Here is a 25,143-nt window from a genome sequence, read left to right as displayed (position 1 = left end):
TATTGTCTTGTAGCCTACCAATCATAGCGTTCAGATTTTTGCGAATTCGCTAGCGACTTAAGAAGCTTGCTCAAAGTAGCATCGTGTAAATCACCCTTATATTTCCCTCTTTCTCGCTCTCATTCTCGCTCAGCGACGCGAGAGCGAGGCTAATTCTTTCTGGGCTATAATCTGACAAGGGCTACTGCCAAACTTGGGGTCACTGATTTTGACGAGCTTTGGCAGAAATATAGTATAGGTCTAGCAAAAGTTACTGTTAACCGGAGACGATGCAACACTCAAGCATTCGGGAGAAATTACAAATTTAAATTTCGCGATTTTAAGTATGCGCTGTTATTCCAACATTTGCAGAGTTACTTCCAAATGACGATGTGACGCAGCAGACTGGACGCGGTGCTGGTACTCGCTAGGTTGCGTGTTCGCGCCTACTTATGTCTTGTTATTTTTTTAAATTGTTTTTTTTTTCTTCTTACGAATAAAAATATATATATTACAGAAGAATGCGCTGAGCGGACACGAGAGCGAGAAGGAGGGAATGATGTCTCTCTGTCGCTCGGCGCGCCGATTGTCGAGCGCGTGGTCCACACGGATAGACTGAGCCGGCTATGGTGCGTGGTGGGGGAAATCAGAAAAGAGTCGTGGACATTGGCATCGTAGTTCATGCGCACGGTTGTACAGAGGGCGCCTCACACTGGGCTCGGCTAAAAGCGGCCCATGACACCTCTCCTTCTCTCTGTTTGCGCTTGCCCGGCTGATCTGGTTGGTCAGCTTGGCTAGATTCGTCTCGTCCGTTCGGTTGGGTCAATCGACCTTCCCGTTCGCGACCAGCGACGACGATCAGCGGTTAGTGGTTTCAACGCAACCAACGAAAGTGGGTTGCGTCCGAATTCGTTCGCGTACGTAAGTTATTGCGCGCACGCTCCCGCGCATATCAGTCGCGTCTGGATATCATACTTTACAGATAACATATTGCAAAACGGTGTGAAGTGCGTTTTGCTTGGAATCGTGTTGAAAACCGCGCCGCTAACGAATCATCCGGCGTTCATTCCGATTTCAACTCAAGAACACAAATCGAACTCTGTCTGTCATCTGACGGTAAAATTTTGTCACCGATACGTTTCAGATTTCTTTTCGTGGCCATCGCGCGACAGATGTATGTATGTACACCGCGTACCTCTCGACCGTGTTATTGATTTCTACCTAGGAATGGGGAGGGGGAGAGAGAGAGAGAGACACGTAATCGAAAGCACACACGCACACGTGACACACACACCTCCCCACACTGACACTCACGTACACGCTGTCATCCGGCTCTTGTGTCCATCTGCATGTCATCACTTCGACAAAACAGTCAAGTCTCTAATCATATTTTATCGTCGTCGACTAAACGATTAAAAAACCGCTTCTCGAAGTTCTAAAAGCTCCTAAATGCTCGATAATACGTCGGCGAAAATCACATAATATCGAGGATATCGAGAATGGAAAATCCTATGTCACACGATATGAATTTTGAAGAAAACTCTTGACACTTGAAGCTAAAAATCATTGCATCGTAGCAGTATCTACTCTCGCGCGCTTGCTCGCGGTTTTAAACCTGTCGAAAATTCACATTAATTCGCAGTAATTATCCAACGTACGTAGAACGTTTAGAAGCTCGTACAAAGTCCTTGATATGATTAACTCTTGTTGGTGCAAGATCTCTTTCCTTCCTGTGAGAAAGAAAAGACAGGGAAAGATGAGTACGCGTCGTTGAAACGTAAGGGAAATATGGCATGACAAATGTATAGGGACAAAGTGTTGAATAGTTAACTTTTAACGTGGACAAAAGGAATATTTATCCGTTTCATTCTCGACGAAACTCTAGACGAAAGAAATCGATAAGTGTAGAGCTCTGCTGTATATAGCGAACCGTTATTAACAATAATGTGTGCACACCATATATTAGGATATGAGCTTCATTGTGAATAACTGACGACTGAATACGAAGACATTTGAAGGGAGAAAAAGAGAGGGAGAATTATTTATTTAGTCGACCCAATCGAAACAGAGACCGCGAGCTCCTTATTAATATTCTTTGTCGAATGATTTCAAAACAGGTGGTTAATTAGTCGGCATTCTTTCGTGTTTGTAAATTCATTGATGCAAATGATTAAGACGTTAAAGTTCTCGCGCACAACGAACTCGAATGACGACACGAATGCAACTGTAAAACCTTGATAGAGCAATCAAATTGACATTTATCCTAGCGATTGTCATCTCGGGGTCGTTGTCTTCCTTAAGGTATCATGAGCGTACTAAACTGTTAAAAACTCGACGTTGCAGAGCGCGTTTCTTTTTTTCAGTTATTGACACGATATTGACATTTAAAGACTTGTGTTCCCATATCTTAAACGTACACTTTGATATAGAAATTACGCGTTATCAGTTGTGTCGCTGCATCCGTTAACACGTTTCTTTTTCTCTTTTTTGTTCTTTTTTTTTTTTTTTACAAATATAAAGCGATCTGAGAGTGAGCTGTTCAGTGTATTAATTATGTCCGAATTTGATATAAATCTCTATAAATAATTGGCGTCAAATTTATCAAACCACTGTCACAGCTACTTTTTTTGTTTTTGCTTCCTCGTGTCTCTCTGTCTGTCGATGTTTTGGGAAAAGTTGCACGAGTCTACACAATTGTGCTCTCGCATGCATTCACGATCTCGAAATTCCTCACAATAGAAGCTTAGTTTCTTGAACGCCCGAAATATCTCAGTCGCCTGACAAATATTTAATTTCAAAATTAAGCATCCGAGCGACAGGGGCGGATTAGGCCCGCTAGCCCCGCGCGTATTTACAAAGGCGGACCAATGGCAAGTGATCTATAAAAAGTAGAACATTGTTACTTAATCGGATTGTCAATCGGTGGACCGGCACGTCAAATAAGTCCGCGGGAAATTTATGAAAACTCGAGGTCGTTCCGTTTCGTTTAGCCTTCGCGTGACCAAAGAAATCACTTTGAACGCGAGATTTGACGACTAAAGCAACGAGAGACCGATCGAACGAGAAAGAAATATGTATCGCAGGGTATCTGCGTACGTTTAACTCTTTCGCAAAGAATATACTTGTAGAATCTTTCGTTAAAAAACAGGAAGAAAGAAACATCCAGGGAGTGGTCGCAAAAGGTACCATAAACATGTCCCTAAACGACACCAAATCGTCCCAAATCATCCTAAATCGTCAGAATGAGGCAAACACCGTTGGCGATCCCGAGGGGGACTAGCTGGCTAAGCTATTTACAACATTATCGCGTCGACACTGAAAACTGCGTTTTTGTCGTTTAGCTCGTCGTCGTGTGGACGGTGTGTCGGTCGGAGGAGAAGACGATGCGTCGCACCGTTCCCATTTTCCCTGGCGAACCCACCGAACCGGACTAGAGAAGAGAAAAGAAGAGAAGAGAGGAGAGGAGTGGAGAGGAGAAGAGAAGAGAAGAGAAGAGAAGAGAAGAGAAGAAAAGAGTAGAGAGGAGAGGAGAGGAGAGGAGAGCAGGAGAGAGCACGGAGAGAGGAGGTCGCAAATCGATAGTGCGCGCGCGATTTCGGCGACTCAGCTGGTGGTGCGTCCATCCCCCGCTTCTCCTCACCGTGAGCATTTTCCCTTCCTGATCAGCCAGGAAAAGCCAAGGAGAAGAAACGTTGAGGAGAGCGCGGGCACCCTCATTCGCGATGAGAGACACCGGCAACCAGGCCAAGTACGAGCAGCTCTTGGACGACGCCGGTCTCGAGATCCGCAACGACGGCAAAGAGCGCAACGACGACGAGAATGCGACACTAAAGGAGGTGAGAGCGTGATCAGAGGTGTGAATCGGGACATTTTTAATTGAAAAGAAGAAGAAATTACTTCCGGATTAAAGAACCGAGATTTACGGCTTAAAAAAGAAAGAAAAAGGAAAGAAAAAACGGAGAATATCGCGTTAACAAAACGAGGAAAAAAAATTGCTTAAATCTATATCTTTAAAAATACCCATTGCATACACACACGCACGCAGAAGCTACATAAAGTTTACAAACGGGTTTATAGCTGGCAACCTTTGTTTCTTTTTTCTTTAGATATAAATTCGAGATATTTTACGAGTAAACTCTTGTCTTACAAGTAAACCGTTGACTGATTGTTTGTGCTGTAATATCGCATATTGAACAAGTAAAATATCGAGTAGACATAGTAGAAAAAAAAGTAATAGTAAAAGTAATAAAGAGAAGTAATATACGACTGATATCGTCTAGGGTCAAAGTTCTTCGCCAAACGTTATGTCTGATTGTTTTGATATCGATCGAACGGTTCGTTAACACACGCCAACGCATATCAGACGCGGGAAATTTCCCTCTGATGCAACAAATGACTCGCTTCCTTGCTGAAAATCGTACAATCGTGAACAATCGTACAATCTTCGAGATCATTCTATCGAGATGTTATCGCGACTCATTATTATATTTCGATCGAATATTCCGAAAGATATCATTATTCACAGCCGAACTTGCACATGAGCTAAGCAAACGACAGGGCAACGACTGTACTTCAGGGCTGTACAATTTAACATTATAAATGCATTATATTATCGGACGGAATTGTCGGAATTTTTAACGTTGTACTAATGTACTATTACACGTGTTTCATCGGAGAATTTAATAATAATTTCCGTATTCTTAACTTATTTTCAAATCAAACGTTCTCTATACATTCTGCACACTTCGCCACAGACACAAAAAAGATCTCAATTTTGCTGCACAATGCAACGTTAAATGCGAACATAAAAAATCGATACCGACATATTACCTAGTCAATGTTTTGATTGAAGTGCAAAGCGGATCCGGATTGAAGCGGATAATTGTCACGATGAACAAACGGAAACCACATAGATCGTGACACATATAGCTTATGTAAGCGAAACTCATGCATTACAACGTGCAAGGACATGTAAACAAGAACATTTCCGACAGATTGCAAATAACAACAACGGCTGCATAATCGCGACGTGAAGCGTCACGATCACCTGTCAGATTACGATGTGGTTCGATCGACCTATTTTTCAAAAGCCGCTTACGCAGTTGAGAACCATCGGTGTTTAGGTTTCACACACATGAGTCGTCCGGTTTAGATTGCATCTTTCGCTTTATTTCATTTTAAATGCAAAAAATGTAGCTGAATTCGCGCGCGCGTATGATTGATGCTTTCGTATTGATTTAGCAAGAAACATGCGTCAACGATGCGAAAACATGCGAAAACGGAATCAAATCGTGTCGTATACATATTCTTCCCCTTCCTTCTTTTCTCCTTCGTTATTACAGATATATATCTATTTTTGTCGCGCGATACGCGAATGTGCACGCGGCTTAAAGATTGGAACCGGCTGGCCATCTTTAAAGCCGCGCGATTGACATGTCGATGTCAATACGAAGGAATTTCGTGCGATAGTTTATTGATTCGGACTATTCGGAGCGTCGTGCTTCGTACGTGTAGTACATGTGTACAATGCCATGATTCGCCTTGCATGGCGTCGTTTATCTGGATTTCCTCCTTTTTTTATGTGACACGTACGGCGAAATTATCAACGACCTCCTCTTTCAGTAACCGTCGATGCTCGTTTGGAAGTAACAAATAATAAATCGGTTACTTAAAATTGCTCGTCGCGAGGTTAGTATTCAAGAGCGCGCAACTTTTAAGACACTATTTATTCAATTATCGGTCGAATCATCGGTCTCCCAACGGTCGTTTTCTTCGATCATGCAGCATTGACTCATGTTTCGTGTTTGCATATTGGATACCCGTGTGACATTCCTCGCGCACAATTGCGGGACATAATATATGATGCTAATGTAATGATATTTTTGACATGTCGAGAAATAAATAAAAATATATCGTGATGTGTGTGTGTGTGTAAAATAAAAAAAAAAGGACTTCCTTAACTTCATTTAATGCTGCTCCGATTTCATTAGGAAATTGGTTTTATACTTTGTAGTCTGGTCTACTTTAAATTTACCATGAATCCTGCAGCAATTTTACTTGTATGTTCATCATTTAAGTTGAAATAAGTTTATATTTAAGCTCAATGAAACAATGGACAAAAATGAAATAAAGAAAAAGAGTAGAAAAAGTACAATCAGGACAAAACTACTTTTATGAAAGTTAGTCAACTCCTAAGCTTTGCTTCTACGTGTGCCTCCAAACCGATCTTAATATCTTACTTTTAATCTATGATATTACCAATAATAGTTGATTCACAAACAGTGAAGTGCATTGTGACATCATTTCAGGATAAGGAACACAGCTCCGAGATGTGGTTGACTACTGCAGAATCAGCTAGCCTTGGGGCCGAAGAAGTAGCAGCCAGATTACATGTCGACGTTCGAACTGGACTCAGGTGGCAAGAGGCTGACCACAGAAGGCAACTGGCTGGCTTTAATGAATTCACTGTCAAGGAGGAGGATCCACCATGGAAGAAATATATCGAACAAGTATGTCTCCTATGCTTTGTTTGCGTTATTTTACTTTTGTGAAAAGGTATGTGTATTTTCCAAAAGACCATTGTAAGAAATATGAAGAAAGTGATTATAAAACATACATGATACAACTTAGATATAAGTTTGCGTATGGTCAGTTATTTTATCGCTTATATTATTTTAGTTCAAAAATCCACTGATTCTTCTTCTACTTGCCTCTGCATTTGTCAGTGTGTGCATGAAGCAATTTGACGATGCTGTCAGTATTACCGTGGTGAGTACATATTTAAGTTTTTCCATAGATTCTAAAGAATTTTAGCAGACACCATGTAACCATTGCTTGTGATATATATTCCTTTGTAGGCTATCATAATAGTGGTGACAGTTGCATTTGTACAAGAATACCGATCGGAGAAATCTTTAGAAGAATTGAATAAATTGGTACCACCAATATGCCACTGGTAAATAGATTCGTGCTTTTTTTTCATTGGGTGCTTCATTAAAGATTCATAAGTTAAAGAGCACACAATGGTAATGAATATTAGTCTTCACTTTTGAGATGGCATGTACCTAGATTCATGTGTCCTTTAGAAGTATGGTCTTTGGAGGAGATACACTAGCCCTTTTAAACGGAGCATTCATTTCCTTTCTTAATGAAGAAGATATAATATGCCGTTGTGCAAACCATATAGGCCATAAAGGTGAAATTTACTTCCACGAAAAATCTCGTAAATACGAGTTTTGTAGCGCTTTTCGATTTAGAACGATCGATTTTCAATGGAGTACCAATTTCAAATCAAATATCTACAACGGCAAAGTAGCACCTTCCTGCAACTTTTCTCTTTGAAATATTCCCTGAATATTCCCAACATCTTATTTTGTTGTGTTAAAGTAAATTTACATTGTCATCTGATCTTAATACTTTGTTCGCAGCTTGAGAGAGGGCCATTTAGAGACATTTCTAGCGCGTAATTTAGTTCCTGGTGATATTGTATATTTAAATATTGGGGATAGAGTACCCGCCGATATCCGTATATTCGAGGCCATAGATTTAGCGATCGATGAGAGTAGTTTTACCGGTGAGACCGAGCCGGCGCAAAAGTCAACGGCTCCTCTGCTAAAGACTAATGGGCTAACGTCGAAGAGAAATATCGTCTTCATGGGCACCCTGGTACGCTGCGGTAACGGCAAGGTATGTTCTGTTCAAACCTGAATTCTTGGGAATGACTGCGCTTTACCATCAACTTATGTTACAATCGCGCGATACAGGGAATTGTAGTGAATACGGGAGAAAAGAGTGAATTTGGGGAAGTTTTCTCAATGATGCAGGCCGAGGAGGCGCCAAAGACTCCACTACAGCGAAGCATGGACATTTTAGGTACACAGCTGTCTTTCTATTCGTTCTGCATTATCGGTATCATCATGCTGCTGGGATGGATCCAAGGTAAGGCTATCCTTGAGATGTTTACCATTGGTGTAAGCTTGGCGGTAGCCGCCATACCGGAGGGCTTACCTATCGTCGTAACCGTGACGCTGGCGCTGGGAGTTATGAGAATGGTCAAAAGAAAGGCGATTGTAAAGAAGCTACCAACTGTCGAGACTCTCGGTAAGTCAAAATTAAAAGCTAGAAATTATCTTCACACACACACACACACACACACACGCACACGCGCACACACACACACACACACACACACACACACACATACACACACACACGCACGCAGCACAAGCGAATATATTCTACAGCATAATGCAGATATTTATTTTGTATTTATTTTATATTTACTTGTTTGAAAGTATGGGTGACGCCAACCTCTGAGTGACGCAAACATAATGAGAAAACGAGGTTTATTCGTAGGCTGTGTAAATGTAATATGCTCCGACAAAACCGGCACTATAACAAAGAATGAGATGACCGCGACCGTTCTCGTGACGTCGGAGGGTTACATCGCCGATGTTACCGGAGCAGGATACAACGGTCTGGGTGAAGTGCGAATAAGGAAATGCGATAGTGTCGACCTTGCACGCGCCGCTATCAGTAATATGTTGGAGATAGGTTGCGTATGTAACAACGCTATCATACAAAATGATACTCTGCTGGGACAACCAACGGAAGGCGCGCTGATAGCTGTGGCTATAAAATTTGGAATGTACGGTGTTGCTGATAGGTATTTGAGATTACAAGAATATCCATTTTCTTCGGAACAGAAAATGATGGCTGTGAAATGCACACCAAAATTTGGTGAGGTGAATATGATTATTGATACTCGAGTTTTGTGCACATCGAAATGCTCTGTGTTTCTTTCGGTATATGTATTGCTATTTTCTTTCGCTCCTCCTCCTCCCCCGCCCTCTTCCTTCTTTTTTTTGCCGGGACACCGAGGAAATTTTTAACTGTTTTAACTGTTGTTAACTGATACTTATCTCGAGTCAACGTTGAGCGCAGACACCACTGCTTTAATTATTAATTCGATAATTCTACATTTCAGAATAGACAAGAAATCTACTTTGTGAAGGGCGCGCTAGAGAAGATTCTGCCACAGTGCACGAAATATTACGAGAACGGTCAAGTGTATCCTCTCAGCCAGAAGAAAGATCAGGAATTCTTGACGGAGGCATATGACATCGGTCAACAAGGATTGAGAGGTATCGTTATCTCGACCGTAGGAAGCGATAAATCATTGTGAATCTTAGATTTATGCCGGTCTCACTTGATATATACATGCAATAATTTATGGTGTTGCAGTAATCGGTCTAGCACGTGGCTCTTCATTGCAAGATTTGATTTATGTCGGTCTAGTCGGCATCTGCGATCCACCGAGACCGCATGTGCGCGAATCCATCGGTATTCTGATAAATAGCGGCGTTAAGGTGAAAATGGTAACGGGGGATGCAAAGGAAACCGCGGCTGCAATAGGTACATAAGTGTATATTATAAAATATCAACATTTTGTTTATGACCAAGTTTTGTTACGGACTTTGTTTTTCCTTTCTTTTCTGTACATCTTTTAGCTAGCATGATCGGTCTGGACACGCTTCACAGTCGGTTGTTGTCGGGGGATGAAATCGATATGATGTCCGAACATCAGCTGGAACAGTGTATCAATAACGTCAGCGTGTTCTACCGCGTGACACCAAAGCACAAACTTTGTATCGTAAAAGCCTTGCAAAGGAATGGCAATATAGTGGGTATGACCGGTGACGGTGTAAACGACGGGGTTGCTCTGAAAAAAGCGGATATAGGTATCGCCATGGGGAAAAACGGCACTGACGTGTGCAAGGAAGCGGCTGATATGATTTTAGTCGATGATGACTTCGGTACAATCATGTGAGTACTTGATTTTCGGGTAATTTCAGTACATTAGTAAGTTAGAAATGATGTAACTAACATTCTTCGGCACATTCTCGGTTGCGGCGAATTTTTCCAATACTCTCTTATCAGCTCTTCATATCGATTATATTTACTATAATTCCATGATTTTGATCTAATTTTAGCGCGGCAATCGAAGAGGGAAAAGGAATCTTTCACAATATCCGAAACTTTGTGAGATTTCAATTGAGCACTAGCATCGCTGCACTTTCTTTGATAGCTCTCGCAACATTGATGAGTATACCGAATCCATTGAACGCCATGCAAATACTATGGATCAACATTATTATGGACGGTCCACCCGCTCAAAGGTTAAATATTGTTCGACGCAGTCGTTGCTTCGTCGTTTCACTGAATATCCGTATCTCTTGTACACTTCTTACCTTTCTTGCGCAGCCTCGGAGTCGAGCCAGTCGATAAGGATGTTTTAAAACAGAAGCCACGGAATACAAAGGAACCGATGATCACGCGTCACCTCATAATTAACGTTTTATTATCAGCTACTATCATTATTCTCGGCACTTTGTGGGTGTACAACAGAGAGGTAAATGTTTTCCAAGAGAAGGAATCTACATTTAATATGTGAGAAATAAAATCATCATACACAGAAATTGAGATAACTCGCCAGGTACCTCGTCTTACATATATATATATATATATATATATATATACACTTCACGTATTTTCAGATGGTTAATGGGAATACCGCGCGAGACACCACCATGACATTTACTTGCTTCGTATTCTTCGACATGTTTAATGCGCTTAGCTGTAGGTCACAGGTGAGATGCCGCATTCCATTTCCATTTCCAATCTCTCAGTCGATGATATTATAATCGGCAGATAATCGCGATATCTCGCATAACGATGATTCTCCAGACAATGATTCATTTTAGACAAAATCCATATTTACAATCGGTCTGTGGAGTAACAAAATGTTCCTGGTAGCAGTAACGTTATCTGTCATCGGGCAGATGTTCGTCATCTATTTCCCACCGTTGCAGAGAATATTCCAGACCGAGGCTCTTACGGCGAAAGGTAACAACGTGTATTTGTAAAAAATAATATTATGTAGCACGCGCGCGCGCGCGCGCGTGTGTGTGTGTGTGTGTGTGTGTGTGTGTGTATGCGAACATTTCTTTCCGTTGTCTTTAAACGGCAATCTACTTTCAGATCTCTTATTCTTGGCAGCGTTAACGTCGAGCGTCTTTGTAATCAGCGAGTTTAAGAAATTTTTAGAGAGGCAACTTCAGAAACGTCGCAATGTTAACAACAGCCAGTATTACAACAAATTCGAAATGGATTTTGTATGACAGTTACAGTCTGCCGAAAACAAGGCGGCGGACAAAGATCATAATGAATAAATATCGGGCATCGATACCGCTCGCTCAGCGCGGCCAGTCGTTCGTTCGTTCGTTCGTTCGTTCGTTCGTTCGTTCGTTCGTTCGTTCGTTAATCAACATTATTTCACGTTAACATACTCGATTATGCTTGCACCATTCGTAATCTCACATGTTACGCACCTATCACACGAGAATAATAATAGTGACACTTCTATTGACACGTATTGATTCGCAGTGATTGCGGTTTTTTTTTTCCATTTACAAATTGTTTGGCTCTATTTTTCGGCACATCGTACAAAGTATCGTTTCAATGGTAGGTTACATAAACTGTAGCTATTTAGACTATATTCCACTATTGTCTCTGCATTAAACTCTATTCCAATTGAGATAGAAACCTGTGGATCGACGTGTGATCAAACTAAAGTGTGTTAAAGTCTACTAATAGTGCACTGGATGTATTCTAACGTGCGTTCTCTACGTACATAAATCTCTTCTAGAGAAATCATGTTGATGGCACCTGCATATTTGCAATGTGCCAATATATTACAAACTTTATAGTTGCCATCGAAAATTTAGTTGCATCAGCCATTCACGGTTGATTTAACTGCCAATGATTAAATTATCCATCAATTTCCTATCACTATTCTTCCGCAATACGACGCAGTTGAAAGAACATTTACTGCTCGATAGGTTGTACGCTAACAAAACATAGCAGACTAGAAATGTGTTGGAAAAAAAGTAGATAGTTGTAGACTGTTGCGCTTTTATATGCGTGTGTGTCACATAATTTTGTGAATAAGTTAATGGTCCTGCGATATAGAAATTCTCCTTAGAGTGAATGCAGTCTATGATTACGAGCTATCATTTGATAATGTTAACGTTTCAAAATTTAACAAAACTAATTAGAAAGCGATATTATTAATGTCCCCGTAAAAACGATCAACTGTATCATCTTGGAAAGAAAATCTGCAGGAACACGCGACAGTTGCAGGCAGTTCTCAATTGAAATAGAGTTCATTGTATCATTATGATAAGAGATTACGAATTAACGTAATAGATGATAGCGGCGCTACTGCACATTCCACGTACGTTTGATAGATCAACGACTTTTAACGATATATTATGTATCTATGGTGTAGCCGTAAATTGCAGTCCAAAGCAATGTTTGCACCGTATCATCTTAATCATTCTTATCTAATACTTTTTTTCTAAAGATACTGCGACGGTTTGTATGTAAGACCTACTACTAAGAGGAAAGGGAAAAGCGTCGATAGTTCGCCATCCGCGCGCTTATCATTCACTGTCGGTCACTTCGTGCTAGAAGAAGAAGAGAGAGAGAAAGAGAGAGAAGGGGACGGGAGAGAGCGAATCATGCAGCATTTTACCGAGTATATAAAAAGATAGAAACGAACGATAATTCAAACCAGACATACAAATCGATTGCATTTAAGAGATACAGTTGTAATCGGTAAAAATAAATGATCCTACAGTGTTCTTTAATTCGTATATTGTATTACGTATTCGTATAACTATGTATATTTTCAACGGCAAGGCGAGCATGGTAATTTGCCTTGCCATTATGTCCAACTTAATTAATGATACATACATACATTTTTGGTAAGACACAATGAAATATGCAATTCAATCGCGACATCATTCTATCGTCAACGAAAAGATACTCGTATGCTATGTCATATAGGTATACATAGAAGTATACACAGAAACTGAGGAAAAGAAATCACATATATATATATATATTTTTTTTTTTATATCTTTGTTAGCGACGCAATTGCATCACAACGTGCTATGAATATTGTCAATGTTAATGATGATGCATCTCGAAATACCAATATTATTCTTCTAGATAATATATTTGGCAAATTTAGTCTATACAACGTGATTAATCGACAATCGAGACTTGCAAGAGGCCTCTGAATTCATTACGTACAACAACATAAATATTAATTAATAGTTTCATCGTTCAATGAATCCCCTCAAGCGCACTGTAAGTTTTATATTGATATAAATCAGGCCCACCATAACCGTACAATAGTTTTCCCTTGCCGTTCTCGTCGTAGTACGGATAACGATATTTCGGTCTGCAAACACAAAGATAAAAATAATCAATGCTATAACGCAATTATTTAGCCACCCTTTTTAACGGCGGCTTTTTCTCGAAATGACTTTTTTTCACGTCAGGCGAAGTTACTCGAGTGTTTCGTACGATATAAATATTTGATGACTTTCACTAGCGAGACTCTTACACAAGACCAAAGTACAGTCTCTTCCCTCCATCGACATTCAAAAAGTATGACATTTCGGGAATTTCTGTTACCTTATACATACATATGTATTACGTATTAACAGATAATGCAATATCAAAATACTAATCAATGATCAGCTTGCCTCGCTCACCGTTCAAAATATTGGAAATTTGGTGCTCTAAGTTCCGGGATCGTAGCTGCGCTTTTGTTGACTGAAGCAAAGAAGAGAACGACAAACGTCGTTAACGCGATCACAGTCAGCCGCTGCAAATAGATGGATGTACTTCACTACGAGTGACCACAAAATTAAAAGGAAAGTTTGCCTCACATTTTATCCGACGCGCGCAACGTGATATTAAGATGCAGATTTTCGCCAGAGATTCAGAGACCAAATCGATTCAGGGAATAGAATATGTTGCTCGTGTGGTTGCGCGCAACACCTGCATCGTCTCGCTTCACTTATAGGAAACTTACGCAACTCACCATGGCAGATGATCCCAAGTTAAGCGCGCTCGCGATTGATCGCGGGAAAGCTTTGGATAGATTAGCGTCGAGCAAAGAGACGTCTCCTTGGAAAAAGAATCGTCACGTGTGTAAGTCGAAATTGAACCGTGTGAATTAAATTTTAATCTGACCGATCGATATGACAACACGAGTTGATAACATAGCACGAACTGCTATACCTTATGTGACTAAGCCTGATCTGCGCGTCGAGAGACCCATTCTGACCTTATTCGCTCCCCTACTACCTCGTTCTCTCTTGGACATTGTAAAGTGAAAGTCCCAAGCTTCTTTGCTCAACTTTTTCTCGAACATGTTGCGCAAATCGCATCGATGAGCCTTGTTCCCGAATTTGATGGAAATGCTCGCCATAATTTAACGACTTCGTGTTAAATAAAAGCTGCGGAGAAGAGAAGAAGGAAGATGAAATTTCCCATAGCCTTTGGTTGTCGACCGTCGATCGGTCACACGATCGAGGTATATTGTTTATTTTTATTTATCCTTTTAATTACAAAATATTTTGAACTCATTCAGTGGAAACGGTCAAAAGGGATTACTAAGATATCAAGTTATTAATCGAATTTAGTGTAACAATCTGTCGAGAAAGTAATTTCGCCCTGAAATATACTTGGCTTATTTATTCCACGCGGCGGCGATCAGGAGTGCGTGTTGCATTTAGAAAGTTCATCACTCATCAATCGCAGCATCTCGTAAACATTTCATCGATAATTTGCGACCCTTTCGATGAAACTTGTTCAATTATCCACGAGCTTCCCCCATGGTCCCTTATATCCGATGCCCATTCCGATTTTTGCTATCGCAGTCTCTCCGAAACGTCCGTTTTCCTGCTCGTACCTGACTCTTCTCTGTTTGCCAACTTCCGGATCGAAATCCCACTCTGTTTTCTGCGTGAGAAAAAGAACGTTGATGAACGTCCATGCGAACAATGACGCATCTTAATTAATCTCACCTCAAAATACAAATAGATTTGCATTGCACGCTACGCTCACCTGATGCGTAACAGGCACGCCAGCGATGTTGTGTTGTATCAGATCGTGTATAAGCCTGAAAACCGGATCCGCGGTCGACACGATTATTTCGCTGTGAAACAACAATATCGCCAACAAAGCTGTGATCTGCAAGAGAAGAAAAAGTCCGGAGAGTAGTGTGATATCTGCACGAGTCTGAATCTGTATATCAGACTCGGTTCAATTTTTTTCAAATTGAAATAGAAAGAACGCGCGCGTCTCGGCACGTAGCATCAACCAGGGGAGAGCAGCATTCTCCGGTAAGATATCCGGCGATATCTCGTTACTGCTCAAGGTTACTCAAAGGTATTTCGGTATCACATAGTATGAAGCGAAGAGCGACTTGTATGTACCAACAACTGGTTCTGACCCATGACTCGTCCGGACCTGATTCTACGATCGATCGTGCAATCCAGCAATGGTATCGTCACCGACGTAGAATGACAACTATCCTGCCACGTTTACTCCTGGTGCGCTTATACCGGCACGAGCGTATGAATGCATACGCGACACGGCCTGTCGCAATACATTGGTAGTGAAAGTAAAAAATTCCAACGACTTATAATGACGTGCGCGAGTTCGAAAAACCGCGCGTCGACGCGCATCGTTCCATGAATGACAATTTGTCGTTTATCGCGTTCGATTCGATTTCCCCGCGGGAATTTTTATTCGAATCACGATACACATACACACACATACTCTCTCTCTCTCTCTCTCTCTCTCTCAATCAGAGAGAGAGAGAGAGAGAGAGAGAGAGAGAGAAAGAATTATCAAGGCCCACGAGACATAAAAGCCATGTTATATCGCCACGCTATGTATTGTTTTCTCGGACAGCTCGCAATGACGAGTACAACTCGACCGACACGTATTGACAAGGTGCTTCTAACAATCGCTCTTTGCGCGGTAAGTAAATCGACGCGAGATACGCGAGTTAATATACGCGCCTCGAGAACTCTCTCACTCGTATCAAGGACTTAAAAATTTCATCACGAATAATTTCTATAGATTATTATTGTTCAACATGTGTCGTAACTCGCTGTGTGAGTTTTCAGGGAAAATTCATCCTACTAAAAGATTAGATTCTCTATCGCTCGTCGACAAACGAAAACTATCCTCGGTAAATAATTTGTAAAGTTCGCACACAGTCGTTTCGCCGCCTGACATTCTTCTGCTGATCATAACGAAAGCACTTTTGTCACGTCTTTAGAGCGGCGCATGGTGCGCTAGCGACGGCACATTGACGCGAAACGCTCGGACAATCGACTCGTCGTCGTTTCTCATGTGGCCGCGAGTGTTTCGCGATCTCTGGACTAGTCGAACCAAACTCTGGGAATGGTCCAAGAATGGTGCTGTAAGTCTCGCACGTTTCACGAGCACCTTGAAAACCCCCATGCACATCGAGTTCGGACCTGAGGACGGGAAACGTGCCGCAGTAACTTATCAGCGGCGATACGGATACCGCGGAGAGTGGCTCATCGAGCAGCTGGGAAATGGTCTTGGTCCTGGTTTAGCTTCGCTGTATAGTCAATCTGTGCCCAACACCTTTCTAACGCCGCCTCTGTCATCCACTCGCACGTGATAGCCATTTCTTTCGAACGGTTCTTACTGCCCTTGCTTTCAGTTTTGCTCACTTGATGCTAACCGGATCATTTGTCTCTGGTCGATTTATTCCAAGATCTCTATATAATCAGATATCTATATAAAGTAATTGCGTAGTGCCTTGGGTTCTAGTCTAGTCTAGTCTTACCAATATTTTCTATCTTGACAGTTATAAAAGAGATATCGAGCACGAATGAGTGAGTGTACCGTGTAAGAGTAATACCGACGACAAATATGCATAAAGTTTATATCGATTCAATTGAATACGTTAGCTTCATAACCGGTAAGAATAGTATCCACGTGCTCTTAAAGGGCAAGAATAATCCTCGAGTATAAAATTGCAATTCTGCAGAAGAAGACGTTATTATTTATTTCATATACATGAGTCTCGAGAAACCGTTGTTAGACAAAGGTATATATATTTTCATCTTGTTACGCACGAAGACAAATGTGACAAAATATTCCAAATTGTAAAATATCATTACATATGTGTGCGCACGCGCGCGTGCATATATGAGCGGGAACGATGCAAAGTTCCATGCATGAAGAACATACAAGTATTTACAGAGACCACACTTTCACGTAATCCACTTTGAGCGCCGTTGGCATCTGCCATGTGGGGTACCAGAGATCCTTCGCACGATAGAAATTGTACATTGCCTGTAGAGCACAAGGCAACAAGGAATTAATTATCGTATCGTGAATATCGAGAAATTGAATCTCAAGTATTAAATGGAAAATGTTAAGCGCACCTTCGCCTCGACATTTCGCCACGGCTGGACGTAACCGTTACTGGTAGAGTGATCCGCGAATTCGTGAATGCCACCCACAGCCACGCCTAGAGTTAAGTATGACTGCAAAACAGATTATACGATTAAGATTCGACGATAGAGATCATGAATGAAAGATAATGATTATGCGAACGACTCAGATCAATTAACGATCATTTCGCGGCAAGGTAAAATCGTGCATAAGAATCGCAGGTAACTCTCGACGCAGATGCAATAAATATCAATTTTTTTTTCCTGATTACTTATTCAGAAGAGACCGATAAACTGCCTGCTAAACAGGTCATTATTATAAATAAATATATATTATGTCAGACTTTGCTGTAAAATATTCTGTATAAACCTCTATGAATAAAAATAAATAAATAAATAAAGAAAAAACATAAAACATGTGCATACGTGTGTGTGTTTGGGTATACACGAGGTATCCAAGAATAATTTTTACAGAGCTCGTGGAGACATAGATCGGATCAAGACAAACATAAAAATCTCATTTTGCGATACTCGCAATAATTATTGAGTTATTGATTACAGAAATCTGATGCGTGAGCATGCGCCGAGATGGATAATTGGAGAAACGTCGCAGATACTTGGGCTACGAGCTCTGTAAAAATTGTTCTGAGACCCCCCCTTCTGGGAAAATTGTTCACACACCCTGTGTATGTGTGTATTTACACACACACACACACATATACAGGGTGATCCGAAATTCTCGCATTCGGAGTACAGGACATGATATTTTATGCTAAAACAAACAACTTTTTCCTTTAGCAAAATTGTGTCCAAGTAGTTTTTGCAGAAGAGCGTGTTAAAGTTAACGAATAACCGATCTTGTCTGTGTAGCATTCAGGATCGGCGCCTTACTCGCGTGTACCTAGTCAGTGTTCAGTAATCAGTGTCAGATTAGTATTCATAAGTAATGTCTTTTAAGACGCTTATATGACTCTGTTGTGATTAATTTACGACACCTTAAAACTGTACTTAAGACAATCTTAAATAATAAGAATTAACTACGAACAATATCGGGATTTGACTTTCTTCCGTATTATATTGCTTAAATAATGAAAAATTAATAAAATAAGTACTGCCTTTATTTTTTACATAATAAATGAATAAAAAATTATTTGATTGCACAATATCATCTGAAAATAAAAATAAATGTGAATAGTAATATGCTTTGAAAATTGTGAAATCCCGATATTGTTTATAATTGATTCTTATTATTTAAAATTGTCTTAAGTACAGTCTTAAGATGTCGTAAACTAATCACAACAGAGCCATATGAGCGTCTTAAAAGACATTACTTATGAATACTAATCACTGACTAGGTACACGCGAGTGAGGCGCGCGCGTCGACCCTGAGTGCTACACAGACAGGAGCAGTTATTCGTTAACTTTAACACGCTCTTCTGCAAAAACTACTTGTCGGGCGCAATTTTGCTAAAGGAAAAAGTGGTTTGTTTTAGTATAAAGTATCATGTCCTGTACTCCGAATGCGGGAATTTCGGATCGCCCTATATATATATATATATATATATATATATATATATATATAGAGAGAGAGAGAGAGAGAGAGAGAGAGAGAGAGAGAAGCAGAGGAAGGAAGAATCACACATTTACGGCTTTCAATAGGAGAATCTTGAAGTCGCTTACCCGTTTGGCGAATGCCCCATCTACGATTTGCTCGCCGTATTGAACATTGTCGACCTTTACGATGATAAGACCGCTCTTCCACTCAATCTCGAAGATATGGTAATCATCCGACCAGAGCTTACCCGACGATCTTTTAGGCAGCTTTGAATGACTGTCAGTCGGTCCGTTCTTGTCATTCACAGAAGTAACCAATCCACCAGCGTGCAATATATGACCACTGACATCCTTGTTATCGCTAGTTTTCAGCTCCTCGTTACCCGTGGACGACGCGATCCTGATCTCACGGTACAACCCGTGCTCCTGCTCGCTTTCGGAGCTCCTCAGGGTAATAACTGTAGACAAAAATATTGTACGATGTGTAAAGGAAAAAAAAACTAAAAGAAATAAGGAAACAACTAGTATGTCTCATTTTTTAACAATAATCTTTTAATCAAGGAATCACATTCATCATCATCAAGGAATCATAATTAAGGAAAAACATTTTCCTCACTCGAATACATTAATAATAATATATTAATATTCAAATAGACGATGTCGTCACCTTCGCGCACGACTCAACGCGATAAACTTACCAGGATATACCCAATCTCCACGCGGCAACTTGGCTCGTATTTCGATGCGGCCGAACAAAAACTCGAACTTGCCCTTAGTGTCTAGAGACCCCGTAATTACAGGCGGCAAGATGTACGAACCGGCAGCTTGGCGCTGACACTCTTCCGTATCAATCTGGCCTGTGCAACTAAAAATACATACAATTATTGTATGTCGGGAGACGTATTCCGAGAAAAGTCCAAATATCAAACTATTACGTGACTTCGAGAGAAACGTCTATTTTGTATCTATCTATCAATTTTCTTTCTTCATCTTTGTTTCCTTTTTCTTTTCTTTCCAATAGGTAGAGTCGCAGAGGAAATATGTACACAACATAACTGTGGTTTTTTATATAGAATCACTTAGCTTTTTTCTCATAAATCGATTCAATTCTGTCTACGTGCAAAAGTACCGAAGATTGTTGAAAAGTGGATATTTTACAAGATATTTCATATTTTATGCTGAAAAATATCGAAATCATGTGCAAAATATCTCAGATTCTCCAAGATTTCATAAAGAAAAAAAAATAAAAGAAAACGTAGTTTGACTCTGTTATATTTCTTTTAAAATTTCATCTTAAAAAGAGAATGAGAAAGAGAGAGAGAGAAACTTGAAGTCGCATAATTTCTCCGTTCAATGAATAACTTTTAGAGTGATTCTTGAAAACAAATTAGCAAAGAGCATCTCTTTTAATTCGGCATTTGCAAGTCCGCTTACTGCTCCAAGATCAATCTTCCTTGCGTGACGAAATCCTTGCCGAATTTATCATTGGTCAGGATCGGCTTGATACGTACACGTCCGTCGCTCACGTCCGTTACATCATCGGTCATATAGACAGCAAACTCGTAATCCTGTCAACGGAAAAACAGCGCGATAATTTCTTTTGCGATCGGTAATACGCGATTATTGATTGAAAGATGTCTCCTGATAACGGTCCTGATGACGTACCGGCGGACCAGAGAAACGTCGATTCAAATTCCAGTTTGTGTTATCAAGACTGTCGAAATTGTCCTCAAACAAGAGCTGACGCGGACAAGCTTGTTGTCGTTCGTCATTCTTGCCGAAGAACCATGTCGGTGATTTTGTTGTGCAGTTATGCTGTATCTTGTCGGTGATATGCAACGTACCATCGTAATTGTAAAAGTCTGGAAATCATGGCAGATTATTTTTGAGAATTTTAACCTCCTAGTTAACTTTTAAACGTCAACCAACGTTGGGATAAATATAATAACCGGTTAGTTAATGTTAATCACGGCTCATTGAGTTCCTCCATTGGATACTCACCAACAATGCGATACGACTGATCAATTTTATTGTAGCCGAGTCCCTGATATACAACGTGGACCCAATAATAGATGATGTCGTCCCTCCTCAATACAATACCTCGGTCCTCGAAGGTCCATCGTCCGTCGCGAACCTTAAGGATGTCCTTCGCGATGTGTCCTGCTTCCAGACCATTGAAGTCCTGGTTAAAATTTATGTGAAAGGCCACCAAGGTGATTCCTTGCTCGTCTGTATAAAAAGAAAAATACCTCGATTAAAACGCGATCTTATAATTTCGATTAATAATCGAACAATGTGATATTTGATCTATCTAAAAAGTTTATTCCACACATGCGTGTGAGTTCTACATAAAGATTGTGTGTATACATATGTGTATATATTAACGTATTATATTATATTGTATGTACATGTATGTTGAAATAATACAAATAATTATAATCAGTGATCAACAAATAGTCAATTTCAAAAGTAATCATCTTACCAGGAATGGACAAGCGCAATCCAGTAGGATAGAGCGGTTCTACCGTGGTTGCCGGAGGTTCGTAAGCATGATTCTCGCAAATATTCACGACAAGTATTGCAAACGCGACCAGACATAGTTTCATGAACGAAGAACACACAGTCATCTCGACACGACGATATGTGCTCGATGTTCTTAATTAATAAGTCCCCTTATCGTCTTCGATTTCTTGCTGTCTGCGTCAATCTACCAACCCGATCTTCGTTCCTCGTCTTGTCGTCGTCTTTTAATATCGAATCTTCGAAGGACGACCAGTCTTTTTGATACCAAGGTGGGTAAGTGAAGCAGGAAAAGGAGGAGAAGGAAGTAGAGGAGGAGAAGGAGAAGGAGGAAGTGGACGAGGAGGAGGTGATGGTGGTGGTAGAGATGGAAAAGGATATGGACGAGACGACTAAAAAGAATTAGAGATTCCAAGTAGAGTCGAACAATATATGACCGACAATCGCACACCGCTGACTGATTCATATAACGCCTCTTCTATTTTCCTCTCTTTCGTGAAGATAAAAAACCGGATTGCAAATGTATACGTCAATGTATCGAGATTATGTATATATGTGTGAGAAACTAGTTTCCTCATTCGTTTATCTTTTCAAGATGTTTATGACTCGTCTCGTTGAGATCTGAAACGTGTCCGTTGATAGATACGCCGTAATTTCTTTCGTTATCTACAAACGCGCACGCCATGCACTTTTATGTTGCCTTGGATAATTTTTGTTTGACCGGTGTCACGACGATCATTGATTGCATAACCATCTGTTTCTCGAGCGTTTAAAGAAGAATTTTGCGTCTCTCCACGGTAAAAACAAAAGTAGGAGCAAAATAATTCAATCGTTTTTCTCTACCGAAACTTTATTGTCTTCTCTTATTGCATGCATTACACTGCCTTGGAGAGAACACCGCGCTGCTTTTTCAATTTTTCTTCTTTCTAATAGTAATTGACATATACGAGAAACAATGTATACATTCGCCATGAAATGTCATTCGCAGTCCCGCCCGTGAGATGGGCTTATTTAAATACTCAACGAGAGACGTTGGATGCGATGTTATCCGTGTAAAAAATTCTCGAGATAGTTTAGGACGTTGGAATGATTTTTTTTTCTTTCAATATTTAAATCAACACTCGAAATTTTCATTACGTTATCTGGACAATTAATGACGTTTTCTTTTTTTTTCTTTTTGGATTTCACGTCCATCTTCCTTCCCCTTATCGCTCGCTTATGGTTCTTTAACCGACAAACAAGGCACTCTATTCTCTCTATTCTATCTTTCCAAATTTTTTTACATGTTTATATTCCTTATATTCTTCCTTATGTATCGTTATGCGCTATAACGCCAACAAAAATAAGCAAATGGCAAATATAATTTCCGACGTATCATAATGTGACCTTAATATCGTCACGATTGTTTCGAAAAAGAAATCAATTTTGAGCGACAATTCAAATGAAACTTAAATGACAAAGGCAATTACTATTAAGATAATTTGTAAATTTATAACATTTTTTACATTAATTCTTACATTAATTTTTATAAAATTAACCAAAATTGTTACCATGTATACCATATATATATATATAACTCTGCAAAAGTTGCAGAGTGAAGAATGCCTGATTACCTATTGCAACTTTTGCTTCACCTCATCAGGTATACGATTCAAATACCACTGATGAGACTGGCCAGGTGCTGTAGCTAACACGCCTCTCACATTTGCATACGTCGTTTCTGGATTGTACGGATAACGTTCGCCGTAAAGATCGGTCAAAACGCCACCGATGGAACGAAGAACGGCCTCAGGCGCGCATGTATCCCATCTCTTGCAGCCGCGGCTGGCGAACACGTACGCGTGAGCTTTACCTTCCAGTAGGAGAATTACCTGCGAACCGAAATAGATAGATGATGTCTCGATGGTCGAAATGGCTCACAATCGGATGCACACAAGTAACAGGCATATGTTACAGTGTGATTTTGAACAATCCAGGATATCTACATAATCCACGATTACATAGAGTAGAGACCAAAGACTAGATTGGTAATGTTGTACATTACCAGCGAGTTATTAATAACATATTGCACAATAATAATATTATTATTACAACAATTGCATTATTATTAATGCCGAAATAGACTGAAATAAATTATGCTAATCAAAGTACCTTATGTCCAGCACCACCTACACGTACTATGTCGTCAGGATTCAACGAACTTATGGCGCTCTGTACAATGCCGTCGGAATGCGAACTGAGAGAATGAATGATATGATAATTAATTCATTTAAGATATCAAAACATACATTTTGATTTGTAAGATATTTTGAAATTCTTTTTGCTACCGTGTAGTCGTGATTATTCTTTTCCCTTCCGGAGGTGGTTTCGGCGCGAATCCACCAAATCCGGCACCATCGATACCCCATAATGTACGGCCGAGCGAACCGCTTTTGTCATTCTTGTAATATGGTTGATGTATTACACCACCGATTGCTGTTGTTCCGATTGCTATGCCAACCAACACAGTAACATGCTCCACTAGTCCTTGAGTGTACTCTGCTGTACCTGTGAAACAAATTTTCATCTTATGAGCAATGCCTAGTCTTGATTCACACTAATGTTCATCAAAGAGTATCTTGAAGTGATTATTCTATTAGGGTCAACAATATTCTTCTCCGAATTCAAGCAGCAGTGCTATTACCATCCAGAGGGTCCACCCAAATGCATACATCCTTGGGATTAATATCCTCTAGATGCACCGGTAGCTTTAGCTTCAACACTTCTTGATCTGCCTCTGTAACGATCCACTCGGATGGTACTACGCAACTGGATGGTTCCTCCTCACCGATAATCGTGATGTTTGGAAACTGTTTGCTCAAAGAAGCTATGATGCACTTCTGGGCGGAACGATCTGCTTCCGTTTGCAAGTCGTTTTTGCCTTTTTCCACTATATTTAATCCGCCTTTACTCAAAACGTCTCGTATTATCTTGCCAGCTTGCACCGTGACGGACACCGAAGATGCCATTATACGCGTTAATAGAGCTACGCTTTGAGCCATTTTACGAGTCGCTTCGTATTAGCAATGTTGACAAATATCACTGGTGACTACTGCTGACATCACCGAATCTCTTGTATCTTGTCTTTTCGCAGCACCTACGAATTTGATATTTCTCCGAGATAAATAGCTCCTGAACACCCCTGAAAAGTAACGAAAATGTAGAAAATGTTAATTCGTTGACAGAAAATATCGTTTTTGAATTAAAATAATAAATTGTATACCACAGCATACGCGAGTCAAGATGGTAACAGTTAAAACTAAACTTTTGTCGTTGAAATTGAACTAAAATAACATTCTATACGCATCTAATCGCAGTCTTGTACTCAATCTTAAATACGGCACTTGGTATGTTGTATGTTTAAATTACAGATTTAAATAAAGAATATAGTGTGCAATTCTTTTAAGATATAGTATGCAAGTTTCTTGATTCCTCACAGGTACCTGAGATAAGGCTGCGACACGAGAAAGACACATACGCCACGTTCACATTAATACGCAATGGATTTGTTCGATTTTAACTGTACTTTCGGCCTCTACAGCGAGACAGACATGTATTTGAGTGTGAAAGTAAATAAAAAAGAAATGACATAATGCAGAGAGTTCAAGTAAAATAAGCCCAATATGATTTATCGTATGACTTTACTAGGATTAATTAGGTTAGGTTGTGTCAGATTTGGTTAGTTTGA

At 40.2% G+C, this 25,143-nt stretch overlaps 5 protein-coding genes across 8 annotated transcripts; 2 read left to right on the top strand and 3 right to left on the bottom strand.

The window, feature by feature from the left end:
• The first annotated feature begins 743 nt into the window (after nucleotides 1-743).
• Nucleotides 744-12,689, top strand: SPoCk (secretory pathway calcium atpase). Its single transcript, XM_011138082.3, has 16 exons — nucleotides 744-896; nucleotides 3,321-3,815; nucleotides 6,288-6,488; nucleotides 6,658-6,747; nucleotides 6,837-6,934; nucleotides 7,407-7,665; nucleotides 7,743-8,079; nucleotides 8,335-8,723; nucleotides 8,966-9,122; nucleotides 9,223-9,393; nucleotides 9,489-9,804; nucleotides 9,972-10,157; nucleotides 10,243-10,390; nucleotides 10,536-10,628; nucleotides 10,743-10,884; nucleotides 11,020-12,689. Exons 2-16 carry the CDS (start codon nucleotides 3,702-3,704, stop codon nucleotides 11,157-11,159), a joined length of 2,841 nt encoding a protein of 946 aa, XP_011136384.1. The 5' UTR covers nucleotides 744-896; nucleotides 3,321-3,701; the 3' UTR covers nucleotides 11,160-12,689.
• On the bottom strand, nucleotides 12,680-15,706 carry LOC105181362 (uncharacterized). Of its 3 annotated transcripts, XM_025302877.1 has the most exons (5): nucleotides 15,336-15,706; nucleotides 14,965-15,090; nucleotides 13,782-14,859; nucleotides 13,605-13,717; nucleotides 13,228-13,288 (listed from the first exon to the last, which is right to left on the bottom strand). In XM_025302877.1, the coding sequence occupies exons 1-3, from the start codon at nucleotides 15,354-15,356 to the stop codon at nucleotides 14,710-14,712; spliced, it is 297 nt and encodes a 98-aa protein (XP_025158662.1). In that variant the 5' UTR covers nucleotides 15,357-15,706; the 3' UTR covers nucleotides 13,228-13,288; nucleotides 13,605-13,717; nucleotides 13,782-14,709. The 3 variants fall into 3 exon arrangements, with proteins under 3 accessions (XP_011136388.1, XP_011136390.1, XP_025158662.1); XM_011138088.3 differs by having other exon boundaries at nucleotides 13,221-13,288; nucleotides 13,605-14,859; XM_011138086.3 differs by lacking the exons at nucleotides 14,965-15,090; nucleotides 15,336-15,706 and having other exon boundaries at nucleotides 12,680-13,288; nucleotides 13,928-14,705.
• Nucleotides 15,707-16,003: 297 nt separating this feature from the next.
• LOC105181364 (uncharacterized) lies at nucleotides 16,004-16,604 on the top strand. The gene is made up of 2 exons (XM_011138091.3): nucleotides 16,004-16,099; nucleotides 16,190-16,604. The coding sequence occupies exons 1-2, from the start codon at nucleotides 16,004-16,006 to the stop codon at nucleotides 16,559-16,561; spliced, it is 468 nt and encodes a 155-aa protein (XP_011136393.1). The 3' UTR covers nucleotides 16,562-16,604.
• Nucleotides 16,605-16,914: 310 nt separating this feature from the next.
• B-gluc1 (beta-1,3-glucan recognition protein 1) lies at nucleotides 16,915-21,699 on the bottom strand. Its single transcript, XM_011138089.3, has 8 exons — nucleotides 21,379-21,699; nucleotides 20,898-21,125; nucleotides 20,562-20,758; nucleotides 20,331-20,464; nucleotides 19,595-19,761; nucleotides 19,023-19,354; nucleotides 17,334-17,435; nucleotides 16,915-17,241 (listed from the first exon to the last, which is right to left on the bottom strand). Exons 1-8 carry the CDS (start codon nucleotides 21,521-21,523, stop codon nucleotides 17,143-17,145), a joined length of 1,404 nt encoding a protein of 467 aa, XP_011136391.1. The 5' UTR covers nucleotides 21,524-21,699; the 3' UTR covers nucleotides 16,915-17,142.
• LOC105181365 (3'(2'),5'-bisphosphate nucleotidase 1) lies at nucleotides 21,642-25,087 on the bottom strand. Of its 2 annotated transcripts, none has more exons than XM_011138092.3 (5): nucleotides 24,899-25,087; nucleotides 24,100-24,597; nucleotides 23,744-23,963; nucleotides 23,568-23,652; nucleotides 21,642-23,287 (listed from the first exon to the last, which is right to left on the bottom strand). In XM_011138092.3, exons 2-5 carry the CDS (start codon nucleotides 24,455-24,457, stop codon nucleotides 23,030-23,032), a joined length of 921 nt encoding a protein of 306 aa, XP_011136394.1. In that variant the 5' UTR covers nucleotides 24,458-24,597; nucleotides 24,899-25,087; the 3' UTR covers nucleotides 21,642-23,029. The 2 variants fall into 2 exon arrangements, with proteins under 2 accessions (XP_011136394.1, XP_011136395.1); XM_011138093.3 differs by lacking the exon at nucleotides 24,899-25,087 and adding an exon at nucleotides 24,679-24,801.
• Between the last annotated feature and the right edge of the window lie 56 nt (nucleotides 25,088-25,143).

The sequence above is a fragment of the Harpegnathos saltator genome, unplaced genomic scaffold (genome assembly GCF_003227715.2).
Source record: "Harpegnathos saltator strain DR-91 unplaced genomic scaffold, Hsal_v8.6 scaffold518, whole genome shotgun sequence".
NCBI classification, from domain to species: Eukaryota; Metazoa; Arthropoda; class Insecta; order Hymenoptera; family Formicidae; genus Harpegnathos; species Harpegnathos saltator.
The sequence above is the reverse complement of the archived record's forward strand: the minus strand, read 5'-3'. Positions and strand labels throughout refer to the sequence as shown.

Coding starts and splice junctions, on each gene's coding strand:
- SPoCk (XM_011138082.3), top strand. CDS start 3,702: ATGAGAGACACCGGCAACCAGGCCAAGTACGAGCAGCTCTTGGACGAC. Junction 3,816..6,287: donor AGAATGCGACACTAAAGGAG/GTGAGAGCGTGA, acceptor ACATCATTTCAG/GATAAGGAACACAGCTCCGA. Junction 10,629..10,742: donor CGCTTAGCTGTAGGTCACAG/GTGAGATGCCGC, acceptor GATTCATTTTAG/ACAAAATCCATATTTACAAT.
- LOC105181362 (XM_011138088.3), bottom strand. CDS start 15,356: ATGGGTCAGAACCAGTTGTTG. Junction 15,091..15,335: donor TGGGTCAGAACCAGTTGTTG/GTACATACAAGT, acceptor CTTCTCTTGCAG/ATCACAGCTTTGTTGGCGAT. Junction 14,860..14,964: donor GCGTGCCTGTTACGCATCAG/GTGAGCGTAGCG, acceptor TTTCTCACGCAG/AAAACAGAGTGGGATTTCGA.
- LOC105181364 (XM_011138091.3), top strand. CDS start 16,004: ATGTGTCGTAACTCGCTGTGTGAGTTTTCAGGGAAAATTCATCCTACT. Junction 16,100..16,189: donor ACAAACGAAAACTATCCTCG/GTAAATAATTTG, acceptor TCACGTCTTTAG/AGCGGCGCATGGTGCGCTAG.
- B-gluc1 (XM_011138089.3), bottom strand. CDS start 21,523: ATGACTGTGTGTTCTTCGTTCATGAAACTATGTCTGGTCGCGTTTGCA. Junction 20,465..20,561: donor GACGTTTCTCTGGTCCGCCG/GTACGTCATCAG, acceptor TTCCGTTGACAG/GATTACGAGTTTGCTGTCTA. Junction 19,355..19,594: donor TGGAGATTGGGTATATCCTG/GTAAGTTTATCG, acceptor TTTTGTCTACAG/TTATTACCCTGAGGAGCTCC.
- LOC105181365 (XM_011138092.3), bottom strand. CDS start 24,457: ATGGCTCAAAGCGTAGCTCTATTAACGCGTATAATGGCATCTTCGGTG. Junction 23,964..24,099: donor TTGGGTGGACCCTCTGGATG/GTAATAGCACTG, acceptor TTTGTTTCACAG/GTACAGCAGAGTACACTCAA. Junction 23,288..23,567: donor TAGGTGGTGCTGGACATAAG/GTACTTTGATTA, acceptor TTCGGTTCGCAG/GTAATTCTCCTACTGGAAGG.